The following is a 20,756-nucleotide window of genomic DNA, read 5'->3' on the forward strand; positions in this document are numbered from 1 at the left end:
CCACTCGTAACTGAACTCCATTCTGAACATTTCCCATCAACTACCACTCTCTGTCTTCTTTCAACTAGCCAATTCTGATCCACATCTCTAAATCACCCTCAATCCCCAGCCTCCGTATTTTCTGCAATAGACGACCGTGGGGAACCTTATCAAACGCTTTACTGAAATCCATATACACCACATCAACTGCTCTACCCTCGTCTACCTGTTCAGTCACCTTCTCAAAGAACTCGATAAGGTTTGTGAGGCATGACCTACCCTTCACAAAACCATGCTGACTGTCCCTAATCATATATTCCTATCTAGATGATTATAAATCGTATCTTTTATAATCCTCTCCAAGACTTTACCCACCACAGACGTTAGGCTCACCGGCCTATAGTTACCGGGGTTATCTCTACTCCCCTTCTTGAACAAAGGGACCACATTTGCTATCCTCCAGTCCTTTGGCACTATTCCTGTAGCCAATGATGACCTAAAAATCAAAGCCAAAGGCTCAGCAATCTCTTCCCTGGCTTCCCAGAGAATCCTAGGATAAATCCCATCCGGCCCCGGGGACTTATCTATTTTCACCTTGTCCAGAATTGCCAACACTTCTTCCCTACGCACCTCAATGCCATCTATTCTAATAGCCTGGGTCTCAGCATTCTCCTCCAAATATTATCTTTTTCTTGAGTGAATACTGACGAAAAGTATTCATTTAGTATCTCGCTTATCTCCTCAGCCTCCACACACAACTTCCCACCACTGTCCTTGACTGGCCCTACTCTTACCCTAGTCATTCTTTTATTCCTGACATACCTATAGAAAGCTTTTGGGTTTTCCTTGATCCTACCTGCCAAAGACTTCTCATGTCCCCTCCTTGCTCGTCTCAGCTCTCTCTTTAGATCCTTCCTCGCTTCCTTGTAACTATCAAGCGCCCCAACTGAAACTTCACGCCTCATCTTCACATAGGCCTCCTTCTTCCTCTTAACAAGAGATTCCACTTCTTTGGTAAACCACGGTTCCCTCGCTCGACCCCTTCCTCCCTGCCTGACTGGTACGTACTTATCAAGAACATGCAATAGCTGTTCCTTGAACAAGCTCCACATATCCAGTGTGCCCAACCCTTGCAGCCTACTTCTCCAACCAACACATCCTAAGTCATGTCTAATGGCATCATAATTGCCCTTCCCCCAGCTATAACTCTTGCCCTGCGGGGTATACTTATCCCTTTCCATCACTAACGTAAAGGTCACCGAATTGTGGTCACTGTTTCCAAAGTGCTCACCTACCTCCAGATCTAACACCTGGCCTGGTTCATTACCCCAAACCAAATCCAATGTGGCCTCGCCTCTTGTTGGCCTGTCAACATATTGTGTCAGGAAACCCTCCTGTACACATTGTACAAAGAATGACCCATCTAATGTACTCGAACTATATCTTTTCCAGTCAATATTTGGAAAGTTAAAGTCTCCCATAACAACTACCCTGTTACTTTCGCTCTTTTCCAGAATCATCTTCGCCATCCTTTCCTCTACATCCCTAGAACTATTAGGTGGCCTATAGAAAACTATATCTAGCACCTTCTTGAACTGCAAGACCTTCTAGTTGGGTAGTGCATTTACAAACTGGTAAAGCAGTATATGTTGAATACCTTACCTCAGTGGTGGAAAGAACAGTGTCTTCATCAAGGCTAAGTACTGCATGTGTATTGATGGCATCATATGGAAGGAAACGACTACTCATAACCTGTACATGATGCAGAAAAAAGTGGATAACCAGTTTAGCATCTTCAAGGTGGCAAACACCAGATCAATGTGATGTTATGAATGTTTGTTGCTAAATTGATATTTATCATATGCAGTGCCTAACATCATTGCTGAAACAACATTAACAATTTCCGGCACTGATGGTTCTATTTTAAACACAGCTGTATGTTCCTCCCATACCTTCAGAACATACACACGAAATGCAAAGACAAACTCTGCAAACCATTGCCAAATTATTCTAAGCAAGAAGTAACATGCAACATTATTTCACTTAAGCCACAAAATAAAGATTTTCTAAAAGTTGGCAATCATAGGAAATTGCACATAGGACCGCTGAAAGGCTTGTTTATCCTTGTTCAACCAATTCTCCAAATGACAACAGCTGAATTACTACTGCTGTGCCCCATGCAGCTGCATAATTTTGAGAATACTATGCATTGTTTTCATCAAATTTTTAAATGTATACATCAAATGCAAGCCAACATTCTTTTAAATTTAATTGTCCATAAAATAAATAGGATTCCCAATGCAGTGTATTCTAGGTTGATAATTGGCAAGTTTAGTCTTGGCACTATCAGGCCAAAATTGAGGCATGAGGGAGTCACAAATTTGGATTACATCAGATGTGTCCTGGTGCAAACTGTAAAATAGTTAGTCTTGGTACTTCTCAATTTTTAAACAGTTTTACGTTGCATGAAAATAAGAGTCTAGCCAGAAAGCGCAGTAAGTATGGAATTAATTGTGTAATTTCCCCCAATTTTTCTCAACATGACTCTTCAAGAAACTGGCTTTTGTTGAAGTACAGTTGCTCGGGCACCAGCAATCACTCAGTTCACATATTTTGTGTATGCTTAGATGGCGAGTGCAAACAGGTTATTTGACCGTCGACAACAAGTCTAGTTCTGTTCCAAATAAAGAGTGGGAACCTCCCTGATTTTCCAACTTTCTATCTGAGGAACGCAGACCATTGAAGCAATTCAATTTCTGGCTATGCTGAGATCTGTTGTTAACTCAGCTCAATGGCATTTTATTTTCAAGGATTTATAATGCAATGGCTTTTGCCTATTAGGTCGCACTGTAAATTCTAATTAACTGTCAAGGTATGATTCAACAAAAAAATCTTTTAGTGAAAGTATCATGTAATATTCTACAGTAATACAGTATACTCGAAGGATAAAGGAAAGGAGGACGACAGAGTGGTTAGCACTGGTGTCGCACAGTGACAGGGACCCGGGTTCAATTCCGACCTTGGGCGACCGTGTGGACCTAACCTTCAAGATATTAATGTGGACTCTTTGAAATTGGCCATTTAAAAAAAAAAGAAAAAAGTCAGTGTGCTGCAAGGAGAAAAGAGAAACATCTCAGCTGGACTGAAATAAAGGATCACGGGAAACCACTATAGAGTTCTATATAGGTTCATACAGAAATTACAGCTGCAGGATGTTATTGGAGGGACATGCGAAAGTCATGAAGCATAAAGATATCTTAAACATTAAACTCAAAAAAGAGTCCTCGAAAATGTGATTATTTAAGTGTCAAATATAGATTTACTTTTGGACTCACTGAAGTGTTTACATAATTTAGTCTTATCCTACATACACTTGCATCATAAATCATACATCTTAAATCAGAGTTCATATTATACTTTTTCTAGCGAGGGTTGGAACTCCTATATGTACTAGTACATCATCATGAGGCAGAAGAGCAAAAAAGAGGGGATGTTTCACAGCATTGACAACATCAGCATACTTCACTTTAAAGTACAAAAGCTGTCGTCAATTATGTATTTTTGGGTTACGAATTCAACCTTAATTGTCTAGTTGACTTTACTGTTACCGATTCACTCCACAGGTTCAGATACTTCAGTGCGAACCACAGGTTGAACTTTTCAATGCAACAGCTACTTTATGTGGCCACTGCACAAAATGACAAACAATGGCTCACCTAAAAGTTGATGCAAAGGTTTTAATTTTAAAAAAAGATCATATATAACTTTGCAGTGAGGATTCGAGTTACGACAAATTACCCATGACAGACCATATAAATCACAAGTACTACAAGATACAAATTACTGGGCCCAATGTCACTTGATAATTTATTTCTTTGTAATCCATTGACCCTTCCTCATTGTACATCATCTCTACATAAAAACTGCCAAGCGAGGGTGCTAGGTCAGTACTCGAGTTAGACCAGAAACAAAGAATCAAAGATCAGGACAGATTTAAGAATACTTTATTATTGCATTCTGATGCAGTGCATGCTTTTTGTGTCCTTTCAAATCATTTTTTGTTAAGATGACAAAACCTATCTTCTGAAGGACACAAAGATATCAAAGTCAGCAAATCCTATATGCAATCTCCCCATTGACAACTCATAGGGCAAAATGAATTAAAGATAAGCAGTTTATGAAAATAAAGTGTGTAACCAAAGAAACTTACTTTATTTTCCCCTTCAATGACCAGTACAGGGACAGCAGTGGAGGGCCACCGGTGTTTGGCTGGCAAAGGTTTGTCACAGTCCCATAACACAATAACCTGAAAACACCCAAGCACCATTGTGATTAATATACAGAATTCACATTGTCACTAAGTTGGTGCCAATTAAAATGTTCTGTTCCATAAATTACTATTTATTGACAACAAAATTACATACATCAAAATGATGGTCATTAATTTTACTTTGAATATTTAAATATATCTCAGCCTTTTATTTGTAAAATATATTGTTACGATAGCTCCATCCTCATAAGAACTAAATAACAAGCATTTTGGCCAGAATTTTCCAATTCTAAAGGGGCAACAAATAAAGCTTACAGGAAGTGTGTCCTTATGCGCACCATGGACATATGGAGAGAATTAAAACAATGAACCAAGACAAAGAACAAAGAAAAGGCCCTTTGGCCCTCCAAGCCTGCGCCGACCATTCTGCCCGTCTAACCTAAAACCTTCTACATTTCTGGGATCTGTATCCCTCTATTCCCATCCTATTCGTGTATTTGTCAAGACGTTCCCTAAACATCACTAACGTACCTGCTTCCACCACTTCCTGTGGCAGCGAGTTCCAAGCACCCACTACCCTGTGTAAAAAAACTTCTCTTGCACGTCTCCTCTCAACTTTGCCCCTCACACCTTAAACCTATGTCCCCCAGTAATTGACTCTTGCACCCTGGAAAAAAGCTTCTGACTATCCACTCTGTCCATGTCCTCCAATTTTGTAGACTTCTACCAGGTCGCCCAACCTCTGTCTTTCCAGTGAGAACAAACTGAGTTTATCCAACCTCTGCTCATAGCTAATGCCCTACATATCAGGCAACATCCTTGTAAGTCTCTTGTGTACCCTTGCCAAAGCCTCTACATCCTTCTGGTAATGGCAACCAGAGTTGAACACTATATGTGGCCCAACTAAGGTTCGATATAGCTGCAGCATGACTTGCCAATTTTTATACTTAATGCCCAGGCCAATGAAGGCAAGTATGCCGTATGCAGAGGGTTCTGGGTGTACAGGTCTACAGGTCATAAAATGGCAACGCAGGTGGAGGTAGTCAAGAAGGCATACGGCATGCTTGCCGTGTACCTTCTTGACTACCTCCTCCACCTGCATTGCCATTTTGTGACTTGTGGACCTGTACTCCCGATCCCTCTGCCTGTCAATACGCTCAAGAGATCTGCCATTCACTGTACATTTCCCACTTGTATTAGACCTTCCAAAATGCATTACCTCACATTTGTCCGGATTAAACTCCATCTGCCCCAAGTCTCCAACCGATCTATATCCTGCTGTATCCTCTGACAGTCCTCATCATTATTCGTAATTCCACCAACTTTTGTGTCGTCCGCAAAAGTACTAATCAGACCAGTTACATTTTCGTTCAAATCATTTATATATACAACAAATAGCAAAAGGTCCCTGCGGAACACCACTAGTCACAGCCCTCCATTCAGAAAGCACCCTTCCATTGCTACTGTCTTCCATGACTGAGCCAGTTCTGTATCCATCTTGCCAGATGACTTCTGATCCCGTGTAACTTTACCTTCTGTACCAGTTACCATAAGGGGCCTTGTCAAAGGTCCATGTAGACACTATCCACTGCCCTGCCTTTATCAATCACCTTCATCGCTTCCTCGAAAAACTCGATCAAGTTAGCTAGTGAGGCACAAGCTCCCCTTCACAAAACCATGCTGCCTCTCACTAATTCCAAATGCGAGTAAATCTTGTCTCGAAGAATCCTCTCCAATAATTTCCCTACCACTGACAGGCTCACCGGCCTGTAATATCCTGGATTATCCTTGCTACCCTTCTTAAACAAAAGGAACAACATTAGCTATTCCCCAGTCCTCTGGGACCTCACCTGCAGCCAGTGAGGACACAAAGATTTCTCTCAAGGCTCGAGCAGTTTCCTCCCTTGCCTCCCTCAGTATTCTGGTATCGGTCCCATCAGGCCGTGGGAACTTATCTACCTTAATGTTTTACAAGACACCCAACATCACTTCCTATTTGATCTCAATGTGACCCAGACTATCTATACACCCTTTCCCAGACTCATCACCCACCAAGTCCTTCTCTTTGGTGAATACTAATGCAAAGTACTCATTCAATACCTCTATGGTTCCATGCATAGATTTCCTCTCCTTTCCTTGAGTGGGCCAACCCTTTCTTTTTTGTAGAAAATATTTTATTGAGGCATTTATAATTTTAACATTTTAAACAACAGAGATCCAACACATGCAAAAATCTCACAATAACAGACGCAACTCCCCCCCCCCCCCCCCCCCCCCAGCCGTCAACCCTAACAACCCATACATTAGATTCCCTGCCCTTATTCGTTGCTTCCATGCCTCCCCCCCCCACCCTCCTGCTGACAGTCAATTCTCCTTAAAGAAGTCGATAAACGGCTGACACCTCTGAGCGAACCCCTGTAATGAACCCCTTAAGGCAAACTTAATTTTCTCTAGTCTAAGAAACCCTGCCATGTCACTGACCCACACCCCTGACTTTGGAGGCTCCGAGTCCCTCCATCCCAGAAAAATCTGTCTCCGGGCCACCAGGGAGGCAAAGGCCAAAACGTCAGCCTCTCTTCCTCATTGGGCTCCTGGATCGTCTGACACTCAAATATTGCCATCTCTGGGCTCGGAGTCACCCTCCCTTCCAGGACCTCTGACATGACATCTGAAAATCCCTGCCAAAATCCCCTCAGCCTCGGACACGCCCAAAACATATGTACATGGTTCGCAGGACTTCCCCCACACCGCCCACCCCTGTCCTCCACCTCCTCAAAAAACCTACTCACCCGGGCCACAGTCATATGAGCCCTGTGGACCACCTTGAACTGGATCAGGCTAAGCCTGGCACATGACGATGATGCATTGACTCTCCTCAGGGCCTTCTCCCATAACCCGACTTCCAAATCCCCTCCCAGCTCTTCCTTGCACTTCCTCTTCAACTCCCCAATTGGAACCCCTTCCGACTCCACCAGTTCCTTATATATCTACGAGACCCTCCCCTCCCCAACTCCTGCTTTTGACATCACCTTATCCTGTAGCGCCCTTAGTGGGAGGCGGGGGAAGCTAGGGACCTGCCTCCGGACAAAACCCCCTCCCTGCAGGTACCGGAACCCGTTCTCACCCGGCAACTCAAACACCTCCTCTAGCTCTTCCAATCTCAGGAAACTCTCCTCAATGAAGACACTCACAAATCTCTCAATCCCTGCCCTCTGCCACCTCCTGAAGCCCCCGTCCAGCTTCCTTCCCCCCCCCCATCCACCCCAGAGTGAACCGGTGATTATCACAAATCGGTGACCACATTAACGCCCCCTCCAATCTCATGTGCAGCCTCCATTGCCCCCACACACTCAGGGATGCAACTACCACTAGGTTGGTGGAGTACCGAGCCGGCGAGAATGGCAGAGGTGCTGTTTACAAAGCCTTCAGACACGTGTCCTTGCAAGATGCCGCCTCCACTCGCTCCCACACTGACCCCTCCCCCACTACCCATTTCCTAACCATTGATATATTAGCCCAGTAGTAATTAATAAAGTTCGGAAGGGCCAATCCCCCCTCCCCGCTCAAGAAGGATCTTCTTCACCCTCTGAGCTTTCCCGGCCCATATAAAACCCGAGATCGCAGCATTCATCTTCCTAAAAAATGCCTTGGGGATGAAGATTGGAAGACACTGAAACACGAACAGCAATCTCGGGAGGATTGTCATTTTCACAGTCTGTAAGCTCCCCGCCAATGACAGGGGCAGCACGTCTCACCTACAGATGTCCCCTTTCATTTGCTCAAACAACCTGCCCAAATTTAGTTTATGAAGCTGACCCCAGTCCCCTTGCCACTTGAATCGCCAGGTACCCAAAACTCCCTCACCACTTTGAACGGCATCTCCTTCAGTCTCCTTTCCTGCCTCCTTGCCTGGATCGCAAAAAACTCACTCTTGCCAATATTCAGTTTGTAACCTGAGAACCGACCAAATTCCCCCAGTATCCCCATAATTCCTGCAATTCCCTCCAACGGGTCTGTTATATAAAGGAGCAAATCATCCGCGTAGAGCGAGACCCTATATTCCACCCCCCCCCTCACTACCCATTGCCAAATGTTCGATACTCTCAGCACCATAGCCAGGGCAAACAGTGGTGGGGAGAGTGGACACCCCGTCTCGACCCCGGCAGACTAAAATATTCTGATCGAACCCGGTTTGTCCTTACATTTGCCACCGGTGCCTGATAGAGCAACCGGACCCAATCCACAAATCCTTTCCCAAACTCAAACCTTCCCAGGACATCCCACAAATACTTCCACTATACCCGATCAAAGGCCTTTTCTGCATCCATTGCCACCACCACCTCGGCCATGCGTCCCTCCGCAGGCATCATTATTAGATTTAGGAGCCGCCTGATGTTGGACCTCCGGTGTTGTCCCTTCACAAATCCCGTCTGGTCCTCCCCTATTACCCCCGGAACACAATCCTCTATATGTGCGGCCAAGATCTTTCCCAGCAATTTCGCATCCACGTTTAGCAGGGAGATTGGCCTATACAACTCACAGCACTCCGGATCCTTATCCTGCTTCAAAATAAGGGAAATCGTGCCTGGGGTAACATGTGGGGAGCACTGCCAGCTCTCTTGACTCATTAAAAGCCTTTACCAGAAGCGGCCCAACAGTCCGGAATTTTTAAACATAAAACTCAACCGGGTATCCGACTGGTCCCGTGGCTTTGCCCGATTGCATCACCCCCAACCTGCCTATAACCTCCCCAAGCCCAATTGGGGCTCCCAAATCCCCCACCAACTCATCTATCCTCGGGAACTCCAGACCACCCCCAGAAATCACTTCATCCCCTCCTCCCCGGCTGGGGGTTCCTATTTATACAATTTACTATAAAACTCCGAAACACATCATTCACCCCCGCTGGATCCAGAATCATATTTCCCTCTGTATCTCTCACTTTCCCAATCTCTCGCGCCGCCTCCTGTTTCCTCAGCTAGTGCGCCAGCATCCTGCTGGCTTTTCCCACCATATTCATACACCGTCCCCTTTACCCTCCACCTTACCTTTTGGCAGGAGGCCAAATTCCAGCTGCAGTCTCTGACACCACTTCAAAAGCCCGTCATCCGGAGTATCCACGTACCTCCGGTCCGCCTGTAAAATTTTGCCCACCGATCTGTCCAACTACACCCGGCCAACCCCACATTAATCTTCAGCTCACCCCCCATTTTGCTTCTGTGAACAGCCCGCCCAGCTAGCCTGGCACCCCCTGCCTATAGCACCTAGCATCCTACCCCCCACTGATTCCCCATCCCGTGTGCCAAGTGCAAACAGTTAAAACAAAAAGTAAAAACAAACAATCCCTCCCAAGGTCTGAACACAGACCCCTCATCCCTTAACAAAGCACTGTAAACCGGCCTAACCCCAAACAGAACTGAAAAAACGGAAAAAACGAAAGAAACCCAAACAACATAAACCCAAAGTTTTCACAGCATAGTTCAGTTCTCCTCAAAGTTCCAAGGTCCTCCTTCCCCTGCCAGTCCATTCTCTTTCATGAAGTCCGCTGCCTCCTCCCCTGAGCCAAAGTACAGCCTTCGGCCCCCATAGGTGAGCCGGGTACAGTAAACCAAACTTAACACTTGTTCAGGGCCGACTTGACCTTATTGAAGCTCGCCCTCCTCTTTGTGAGCTCTGCTTCCAGGTCTTGGTACACCCGAATCTCAACGCCTTCTCAAGTGCATTGCCTCGTCTGCCTGGCCCACCTCGATGCGTTCCTTGTCCAGCAACCGATGCTATCGTACTACCATCGCCCTCAATGGCTTACCCCCCTGGGGTTTGCACATCAGTGCCCTGTTGGTCCGATCCACCTCTAATGGCCGGTCAAACGCACCTTCCACAAGCAGCTTCTCTATCATCTTCCCGACATACACACCCGCATCCAATCCTTCGTTTCCCTCCGGCAGACCAACGATCCGAATGTTCTGCCTCCAAGAACTGTGCTCCAGGTCCTCCACTTTCTCCAGCAGTCACTTCTGCTGGTCATGCTTCAGCCCAATCTCTGCTACCATCGAGGTGGACTGTTCCTCATGCTCCGCCACCAGCTCCTCCAACCTCTGGATCGCCTGTCCCTGGGCTGCCAGACTCGTCTCCACGCGGTCAACGACCGTCTTGATTGAGTTCACCGCCCGGGCCAGGTCCTCCGAACTTTCCTTCCGCTATTGGGTGAACATCTCATTCAGGAAGCTCACCAACTGGGCCATCGACCACTGAGCCGGAAGAGCCAGACCCTGCCCATCCGACATCTCCGCGTGCTTTGTCTGCTCCTCACTTGCCTTAACCAACTGGTTTGCTTTTTCCTGGGCACTTTTGGACCTCAGCTCCATAAACTAGGCGTCACTCTCTTCTACTCGCACTTCTGCAACTTTTTCCTGCAACATTCCAGCGAAAAACCAGCGTAAAGGCCACAGAAAGACCACTATGAGTGGGAGCTGCCAAATATGTGACCACTCACCCCATGGCCGCCACTGGAAGTCATCAGTGGCCCAACCCTTTCCCTGACTACCCTCTTGATCTTGATCATGTTTGCCATCGACTCACATGACCCCTTTCAGCTCTCCTCACTACTTCCTTAAGTTCCTTCCTCCTTTCCTTGTATTCCTCACTGGCTTCGTCTGTTCCCAGCCTTCAAGCCCTTACAATGCTTTTTTTCCTTTTGGACTAGGCTTACAATATCCCTCGTTATCCAAGGTTCCTGAAACCTGCCATACTTATCCTTCTTCCTCACAGGAACATGCAGGTCCTGAATTCCTGTTAACTGATATTTGAAAGCCTCCACACATGCCAGATGGGGGACTTTCAAAAGAGCGCGAGAGGGAGAGCCAGCCGGGACTTTCAAAAGAACGCGAGAGGGAGAGCCAGCCGGGACTTTCAAACGAGCGCGAGAGGGAGAGCCAGCCGGGACTTTCAAAAGAGCGCGAGAGGGAGAGCCAGCCGGGACTTTCAAAAGAGCGCGAGAGGTGAGCCAGCCGGAACTTTAAAAAGGGCGCGAGAGGGAGAGCCAGCCGGGACTTTCAAACGAGCGCGAGAGGGAGAGCCAGCCGGTACCGATCCTATTTTTCTTTTAATAGAAGGCAGGAACCGGAAGTACGACCCTGGGAAGGTTTTTTTTTTCTCCCCCTAGCCAATAAATTCTGGTGGAGAGGAAACCTGAGAAACTACACGTATAGTGTCTCCCACCCGCCCTCCTCCTCTAACCTAATAATACGACCCATTGGTGTGAGCAGGTAAGTGCTATATTATATTATTATTTTTTATTTATTTTATATTTGTTAACCAGAACTTGATTGGAACTTAGAGGGATGGCAGGGAAGGCAGTGCAATGTTCTGAGGTGAGGGATGCCGTTAGTGTCCCTGCTGATTTTACCTGCAGGAAGTGCAGCCATCTCCAGCTCCTCCAAGACCGAGTTAGGGAACTGGAGCTGGAGTTGGATGAACTTCGGATCATTCGGGAGGCAGAGGGGGTCATAGATAGGAGCTTCAGGGAAGTAGTTACACCAAAGACTGGAGATAGATGGGTAACTGTAAGAGGGACTGGGAAGAAGCAGTCAGTGCAGGGACCCCCTGCGGTCGTTCCCCTGAGTAACAAGTATACCGTTTGGATACTTGTGGGGGGGGGGGGGGGGGGGGGGGGGAGACTTACCAGGGGTAAGCCATTGGGTACGGGCCTCTGGCACGGAGTCTGTACCTGTTGTTCAGAAGGGAAGGGGGAGAGGAGCAGAGCATTGGTAATTGGGGACTCAATAGTCAGGGGCACAGATAGGGGATTTTGTGGGAGCGAGAGACTCACGTTTGGTATGTTGCCTCCCAGGTGCAAGGGTACGTGATGTCTCGGATCGTGTTTTCCGGGTCCTTAAGGGGGAGGGGGAGCAGCCCCAAGTCATAGTCCACATTGGCACTAACGACATAGGTAGGAAAGGGGACAAAGATGTCAGGCAGGCCTTTAGGGAGCTAGGATGGAAACTCAGAGCGAGAACAAACAGAGTTGTTATCTCTGGGTTGTTGCCCGTGCCACGTGATAGTGAGACGAGGAATAGGGAGAGAGCAATTAAACACGTGGCTACAGGGATGGTGCAGGCGGGAGGGATTCAGATTTCTGGATAACTGGGGCTCTTTCTGGGGAAGGTGGGACCTCTATAGACAGGATGGTCTACATCTAAACCTGAGGGGCACCAATATCCTGGGGGGAGATTTGTTAGTGCTCTCTGAGGGGAGGGGGGGGGGGGTTTAAACTAATTCAGCAGGGGCATGGGAACCTGGATTGTAGTTTTGGGGTACGGGAGATTGAGAGTATAGAGGTCAGGAGCACAGATTTGACTTCGCAGGAGGGTGCCAGTGTTCAGGTAGGTGGTTTGAAGTGTGTCTACTTCAATGCCAGGAGTATACGAAATAAGGTAGGGGAACTGGCAGCATGGGTTGGTACCTGGGACTTCAATGTTGTGGCCATTTCAGAGACATGGATAGAGCAGGGACAGGAATGGTTGTTGCAGGTGCCGGGGTTTAGGTGTTTTAGTAAGCTCAGAGAAGGGGGCAAAAGAGGGGGAGGTGTGGCGTTGCTAGTCAAGGACAGTATTACGGTGGCGGAAAGGATGCTAGATGGGGACTCTTCTTCCGAGGTAGTATGGGCTGAGGTTAGAAACAGGAAAGGAGAGGTCACCCTGCTGGGAGTTTTCTATAGGCCACCTAATAGTTCTAGGGATGTAGAGGAAAGGATGGCGAAGATGATTCTGGAAAAGAGCGAAAGTAACAGGGTAGTTGTTATGGGAGACTTTAACTTTCCAAATATTGACTGGAAAAGATATAGTTCGAGTACATTAGATGGGTCGTTCTTTGTACAATGTGTGCAGGAGGGTTTCCTGACACAATATGTTGACAGGCCAACAAGAGGCGAGGCCACATTGGATTTGGTTTTGGGTAATGAACCAGGCCAGGTGTTAGATTTGGAGGTAGGTGAGCACTTTGGAGACAGTGACCACAATTCGGTGACCTTTACGTTAGTGATGGAAAGGGATAAGTATACCCCGCAGGGAAAGAGTTATAGCTGGGGGAAGGGCAATTATGATGCCATTAGACATGACTTAGGATGTGTAGGTTGGAGAAGTAGGCTGCAAGGGTTGGGCACACTGGATATGTGGAGCTTGTTCAAGGAACAGCTATTGCGTGTTCTTGATAAGTACGTACCAGTCAGGCAGGGAGGAAGGGGTCGAGCGAGGGAACCGTGGTTTACCAAAGAAGTGGAATCTCTTGTTAAGAGGAAGAAGGAGGCCTATGTGAAGATGAGGCGCGAAGTTTCAGTTGGGGCGCTTGATAGTTACAAGGAAGCGAGGAAGGATCTAAAGAGAGAGCTAAGACGAGCAAGGAGGGGACATGAGAAGTCTTTGGCAGGTAGGATCAAGGAAAACCCAAAAGCTTTCTATAGGTATGTCAGGAATAAAAGAATGATTAGGGTAAGAGTAGGGCCAGTCAAGGACAGTGGTGGGAAGTTGTGTGTGGAGGCTGAGGAGATAAGCGAGATACTAAATGAATACTTTTCGTCAGTATTCACTCAGGAAAAAGATAATGTTGTGGAGGAGAATGCTGAGACCCAGGCTATTAGAATAGATGGCATTGAGGTGCGTAGGGAAGAAGTGTTGGCAATTCTGGACAAGGTGAAAATAGATAAGTCCCCGGGGCCTGATGGGATTTATCCTAGGATTCTCTGGGAAGCCAGGGAAGAGATTGCTGAGCCTTTGGCTTTGATTTTTAGGTCATCATTGGCTACAGGAATAGTGCCAGAGGACTGGAGGATAGCAAATGTGGTCCCTTTGTTCAAGAAGGGGAGTAGAGATAACCCCGGTAACTATAGGCCGGTGAGCCTAACATCTGAGGTGGGTAAAATCTTGGAGAGGATTATAAGAGATACGATTTATAATCATCTAGATAGGAATAATATGATTAGGGATAGTCAGCATGGTTTTGTGAAGGGTAGGTCATGCCTCACAAACCTTATTGAGTTCTTTGAGAAGTTGACTGAACAGGTAGAGGGTAGAGCAGTTGATGTGGTGTATATGGATTTCAGTAAAGCGTTTGATAAGGTTCCCCACGGTCGGCTATTGCAGAAAATACGGAGGCTGGGGATTGAGGGTGATTTAGAGATGTGGATCAGAAATTGGCTAGTTGAAAGAAGACAGAGAGTGGTGGTTGATGGGAAATGTTCAGAATGGAGTTCAGTTACGAGTGGCGTACCACAAGGATCTGTTCTGGGGCCGTTGCTGTTTGTCATTTTTATAAATGACCTAGAGGAGGGCGCAGAAGGTTGGGTGAGTAAATTTGCAGACGACACTAAAGTAAGTGGAGTTGTAGACAGTGCGGAAGGATGTTGTAGGTTACAGAGGGACATAGATAAGCTGCAGAGCTGGGCTGAGAGGTGGCAAATGGAGTTTAATGCGGAGAAGTGTGAGGTGATTCACTTTGGAAAGAATAACAGGAATGCGGAATATTTGGCTAATGGTAAAATTCTTGGTAGTGTGGATGAGCAGAGGGATCTCGGTGTCCATGTACATAGATCCCCGAAAGTTGCCACCCAGGTTGATAGGGTTGTGAAGAAGGCCTATGGTGTGTTGGCCTTTATTGGTAGAGGGATTGAGTTCCGGAGCCATGAGGTCATGTTGCAGCTGTACAAAACTCTGGTACGGCCGCATTTGGAGTATTGCGTACAGTTCTGGTCGCCTCATTATAGGAAGGGCGTGGAAGCTTTGGAACGGGTGCAGAGGAGATTTACCAGGATGTTGCCTGATATGGAGGGAAAATCTTATGAGGAAAGACTGATGGACTTGAGGTTGTTTTCGTTAGAGAGAAGGTGGTTAAGAGGTGACTTAATAGAGGCATACAAAATGATCAGAGGGTTAGATAGGGTGGACAGTGAGAGCCTTCTCCCGCGGATGGAGGTGGCTAGCACGAGGGGACATAGCCTTAAATTGAGGGGTAATAGATATAGGACAGAGGTCAGAGGTAGGTTTTTTATGCAAAGAGTTGTGAGGCCGTAGAATACCCTACCTGGAACAGTAGTGAACTCGCCAACATTGAGGGCATTTAAAAGTTTATTGGATAAGCATATGGATGATAATGGCATAGTGTAGGTTAGATGGCCTTTAGTTTGACTTCCCATGTCGGTGCAACATCGTGGGCCGAAGGGCCTGTACTGTGCTGTATCGTTCTATGTTCTATGTTGATTTACCCTCAAATATACGCCCCCAATCTAGATTCTTCAGTCCCTTGTGATGTTGTACGAAATAAGTAATGGCATGATGGGAAAACTGGTCAATTACTTGGTACAATGTAAGAAAAGCGGACTTTGCATGACCTAAAGCCTGAATAAGATCAGAGAAGGTCAAGCTGTTCCAAAATGCCTGAGCTACGCAAATTCTGATAAGACTAACTCGCCATAACCCAAGGCAGTCTAAATACGACAAGATAAGGTCAGGAAGGAACAAGTCTCCTCCGACTTTTTAATATTCCATCAAAGGACAAAATAATGGTCTGAGTGATGAGACAGAGTCCTGGAAGGTCAGCAAGGTGACTGACGCCTGTTTTATGATATTGCTTATGTTTGTACTTCTGATCAAATTCCTGACTAAGCTGTAGTCACGTAATCCTGATTCTGATAATGTATAAATACTGAGCTAATTTTCTGTGAAAGCGCGGACTTGAGTAGGAATCAGCAGTGGTAGTAACTGCTCTCCGACCTCAACTTTCAGCCAAAACTGCATGCAGTCTGTTCGTAAATAAAGTCTTGTTATTTTTCCATAACGAGCGTTGTTGAATCTTTCTACCACAGTCCAGAAGCAGGAAAAATATTGACTACTACACCCCGACGAATATTGTTATAATTACCTTCCCCCAATTTAGCACCTTCACCCGAGGACCACTCCAACAGGACTACTCTTCATCCAACAGTACCTTAAAACTTACTGAATTATGGTCACTGTACCCGAAATGCTACTGTAACTTCAACAACCAAGCCGGGCTCATTGCCCAATTCCCACTCCAGTACAGCCCCTTCCCTAGTTAGACTGTCGATAGATTGCTTCAAGAAGCCCACTGGATGCTTCTCACAAACTCTGCCCCATCCAAGCTCCTGGCACTAAGTGAGTCCCAGACAATATAGAGGAAGTTAAAATCACCCACCACAACAATCTTGTTGCTTTTACACCATTCCAAAATCTGCTTACATCTGCTCCTCTATCTCCTGCTGGTTGTAGGGAAACCCCCCAACATGGTGACTGCACCCTTCCTATTCCTCAGCTCTATTTATAATGTCTCATTGCATGAACCCTCTGAGGAATCCTCCTGCATGCGGTACAGCTGTGATATTCTCCTTAATCAGTAGTGCAACTCCCCCACCCCTTTTACATCGCCCTCTGTCCTGCCTGAAACATCTAAATCCTGGAATGCTGCCAATCCTGTCCCTCCCTCAACAAAGTCACTGTAATGGTAACATCATAGTTCCAAGCATTTATCTAAGCTCTAAGTTCATCTGCCTTACCTTCTCGCATTGAAACAAGTGCACTTCAGACCACCAGTCCGCTGTGTTTTGCAATATCTTCTTCCTGCCTGCTCTTCCCGAGTCTTACTGGCCCTGTTCTCTAGGTCCCCCGCAGTTTTTTACCCTCTGACCTATTGCTCCAGTTCCCATCCCCCGTCACATTAGTTTAAACCCTCCCGTGTGGCACGAGCAAACCTCGCGACCAGGCTATTTATGCTCCTCCAATTTAGATGCAACCCATCCTTTCTTGTACAGGTCCTACCTGCCCCAGAAGAGATCTCAATGGTCCAAATATCTGAAACCCTTGCTCCGGCACCAGCTGTTATGCCACGTGTTCAGCTGTACTATCTTCCTATTTCTAGCCTCATTGGCAAGTGGCACAAGGAGTAATCCCGGGTTATAACATGAGATGTCCTATTGTTTAACTTTCTATCTAACTCCCTGAATTCCTGCTGCAGGACCTCGTCACTCTTCCTGTTATGCCGTTAGTACCAATTTGTACCACGACCTCTGGCTACCACGACCTCGGGCTGTTCACCCTACCTCTTCAGAATGCTCTCTGCCCGTTCAGAGACATCCTGGACCCTGACACCAGGATGGCAACATACCATTCTGAAAATGAAAATCGCATATTGTCACGAGTAGGCTTCAATGAAGTTACTGTGAAAAGCCCCTAGTCGCCACATCCCGGCGCCTGCACGGGGAGGCTGGTACGGGAATTGAACCGTGCTGCTGGCCTGCCTTGGTCTGCTTTAAAAGCCAGCGATTTAGTCCAGTGTGCTAAACCAGCCCCTGAGCATCCTGGAGTGTCTTTCACGCCCACAGAAGCGTCTATCTGTTCTCCTGACTATAGAGTCGACTAAAACTATTGCTCTTCTGTGCTTTGTTCCTCCCTGCTTAACAACAGAGCCAGCCGTGGTGTTACGGCAAAAGAAATGAAAACTATTTTTTTTGCAGGTCTGCCATTGTTAGTTTACGTCCGGATACTATGGTATATGGAGCAACACATCTTTTTCACAGAAACATGTGTCACAATATTAATGGTTAATGAATCATAAGCAGACACGAGCATTTATCCAGTAAGCAGTCAGGCCCCACAAGAGCAGGAAGTTCAAGGTTGCATTTCCAGTCAGTGCTGAGTTAGCTGATTTCAACTGGTGCAATAGGCAGGAGAACGATAATTCACGAGATGGCCACAAGTTTGGAATGAAGTTGGGAAAATTCCAAATCAGCCCTTATTCCAATTCCTGATTACTTTTCAAATCACATGGACTAGATGGGGTGTGTTTGCACAATGAGGAAGAGAGACTTGAGTGATAGCAGAATTGTGATATCACTGCAAATAGTTGTTGACATGGAACATTAAAACTCATAGAATAATGGTCAATTTGATGAGGTACCAGCAAATCACTTTACACCTGTAAAACCAGACTGCAGCAAGGAAGCCTTCCAGAAGGGCAAAGAAAGTTGGCAAGGATTTTTATAGAACACAAATCTCAACCACAGCCTCTTAAAAAATGCTTTTTCCTCTAACAGAAAATAGTCAATCTACCTGGGCACAATATTGGGACTTAGCTACTGCTACTAGAAGTTTTAATATTGGCTGTGACTGCGAAACCAGCGGAGTCACTACATGGATAACAGCAGTAAACTTGGATGAAGGCTTTATACCTGGAACCAAAAACATAGAAGTTTAATGTTTTAAAGATAAATTCACAAAACAACTCAAATACCTTAAGCTGATGATTCTTGTACATAAATCTAAGGCATGAACATAACCAATGTGTTTAACAATATGTCATTAGGTCACTAAACCTTGCAGTTGAACAGCATCCATGTTAGGAAATCCAATCCAATATCCCACAATTTGTGGCATGCTCTATTAGACAATTTATCCTCAGTCTTCAGATAAAAAACTTTCTGCACCGCAATTTGCTGAAGATGAAGCTGATAATGGTGTGGAGAGGTCAATGGGGCAATTGGAACCCTGGTGAACAATGGGGTCCATGAGGTTATAGGATTAAGAAACAGAGGAAAGGAAACTAAAAAGGAAAATAGGGTAAAATCAGACACAGGAAGAGGGAAAGAAAAACTGGATTGAGAGAGAAAAGCAAGACAGAAAGGGAGCATTTATTTCCTGCAGTAATGAAACTTCAGAGATTCAACAACCATCTTTCTAGGCCAGAAAGGATCAGTGACATTACAGGAACATCAATATAAGCATTAAAAAGGTTCATGCATAGTTAAGTGCCAGCCCTAACCTACGAAGCAAATTTAATTCTTAAATAATGCGCAAGTGCAGCAATCTCTTGAAACTCGGGGAGTTAGACAGCAAGTTCTGGTTTTATAAGGCTAATGGCGTAGCGACGCAATTTGTGCCAATTCACAACTCATGAGCGTATCTCTCCCAAGCCACAAATTATCGGATGATTTGCATATTAATGGAGCTGTACATTAAACTGTTATTTTCCATTATAACTGTAGGTCAAGGCAAGTGCAAAAGAACAGAAGATCATAAAATCATTATCTGCATTATTGTAGCTTCATTTTGGAAATGACAAAATAAAAAGGCGTTCAACTTTGCAGTTTGAATCAATAATTATTTTATAATGCAGAAGTTGGCTTCTACTACATTTAGTCTTGCAGAGATATCCTAATACATCAAAAATGAGTAAAACCAAAAGATTGCAACTCTTACTGCTGCATTCTTAAAATTATTTTGCTCTACATCAGTCAGTGAACAGTGAAATTTCATTTTGGCATGTTTGCCTACCCTATGATTGCCATACGAGGAAGTAATATAACATTCAGATTCAATTTTATTTTCACACTATGATTAAAGCATTCCACATTAAATTTCGTTGCTGTCATTAAATTTTGTATAAAAGCATTCAACATGTAAAAGATTACCAATGTATGAAAATTCATCAATGCTTTCATAAAAGCTTGAATTATCTGCATTCTACTTACCTAGATAAGAATAATAAAAAGGAAAATCTTCTAGATTTGAAGAATACTGTGGCTGACTAAATAATCCTCCTGGAGGTTTATTCCAAATTAAGCCATTGCGAGATATATGATTCAGGATTCTGTCTTGAATGATCTATAAAAAATATATAGTTAACAATACTAGTGACCTCCTAACTGAGACCATGACCCTATGACTTTGCAAATACTTCAGAGTGAACATTGTTTTTCATCATCTACTCAGCAATTGCTGTCTATTTATTTTCTGGAACAACTCTACAAATGTTTTCAGGTTAACAATGACAAATATACTTAATTTTTATGCAGCTCCAATAAATGTTGCAGCATCACTTTTAAACATTACTTGAAGATGCAATTAAAAGAAATGAAAGATAAAAACACAATAAAATCTGCAGTAAAGTTGTAAAAGTGATGATTTATAAGGGTAATGTAAGCTTTGTTTTTTTATGAATTAACAACTTACTCTCGTGTTTTAGTTAGGCCATGCCACAATTTGTTTCTTTTTTAAAAAAAAATTTAGAGTACCCAATTCATTTTTTCCAATTGGGGGCAATTTAGCATGGCCAATCCACCTACCCTGCACATCTTTGGGTTGAGGGGGCCAAACCTACGCAAACACGGGGAGAATGTGCAAACTCCAAACAGACAGTGACCCAGAGCCGGGATTGAACCTGGGACCTCGGCGCCGTGAGGCAGCAATGCTAACCACTGTGCCACCATGCTGCCCGACACAATCTGTTTCAATAACCTAATGAGCAAAATGCAAAGTCACACTAACGGCAATTTCCAGACTAGATTCCTAGTTTGCGCAGAATTTGTTCATCTCGAACCACTTCCGGTATTTGGCCATGAAGTGAGCCTCATCCAGATTAAGATAGTGCATAGGGCCCACATGACGGTTGTGAGGATGAGCCGGTTCTTTGAAGGGATGGAGGATAGGTGTGGGCAAAGCTGACG

General features: G+C 45.2%; 1 protein-coding gene across 1 annotated transcript in view; it reads right to left on the reverse strand.

The window, feature by feature from the left end:
- Positions 1–20,756, reverse strand: part of LOC119972676 (exostosin-1-like) — a 255,149-nt gene that overhangs the window by 51,513 nt on the left and 182,880 nt on the right. The window contains exons 5-8 of the mRNA XM_038809779.1: positions 19,782–19,914; positions 18,364–18,482; positions 4,190–4,285; positions 1,642–1,731 (exon numbers count right to left, since the gene is read on the reverse strand). Of these exons, the coding sequence (XP_038665707.1) occupies positions 1,642–1,731; positions 4,190–4,285; positions 18,364–18,482; positions 19,782–19,914 (438 nt within the window). The remainder of the gene's footprint in view (positions 1–1,641; positions 1,732–4,189; positions 4,286–18,363; positions 18,483–19,781; positions 19,915–20,756) is intronic.

This window comes from Scyliorhinus canicula, chromosome 10, assembly GCF_902713615.1.
Source record: "Scyliorhinus canicula chromosome 10, sScyCan1.1, whole genome shotgun sequence".
NCBI lineage: Eukaryota > Metazoa > Chordata > Chondrichthyes > Carcharhiniformes > Scyliorhinidae > Scyliorhinus > Scyliorhinus canicula.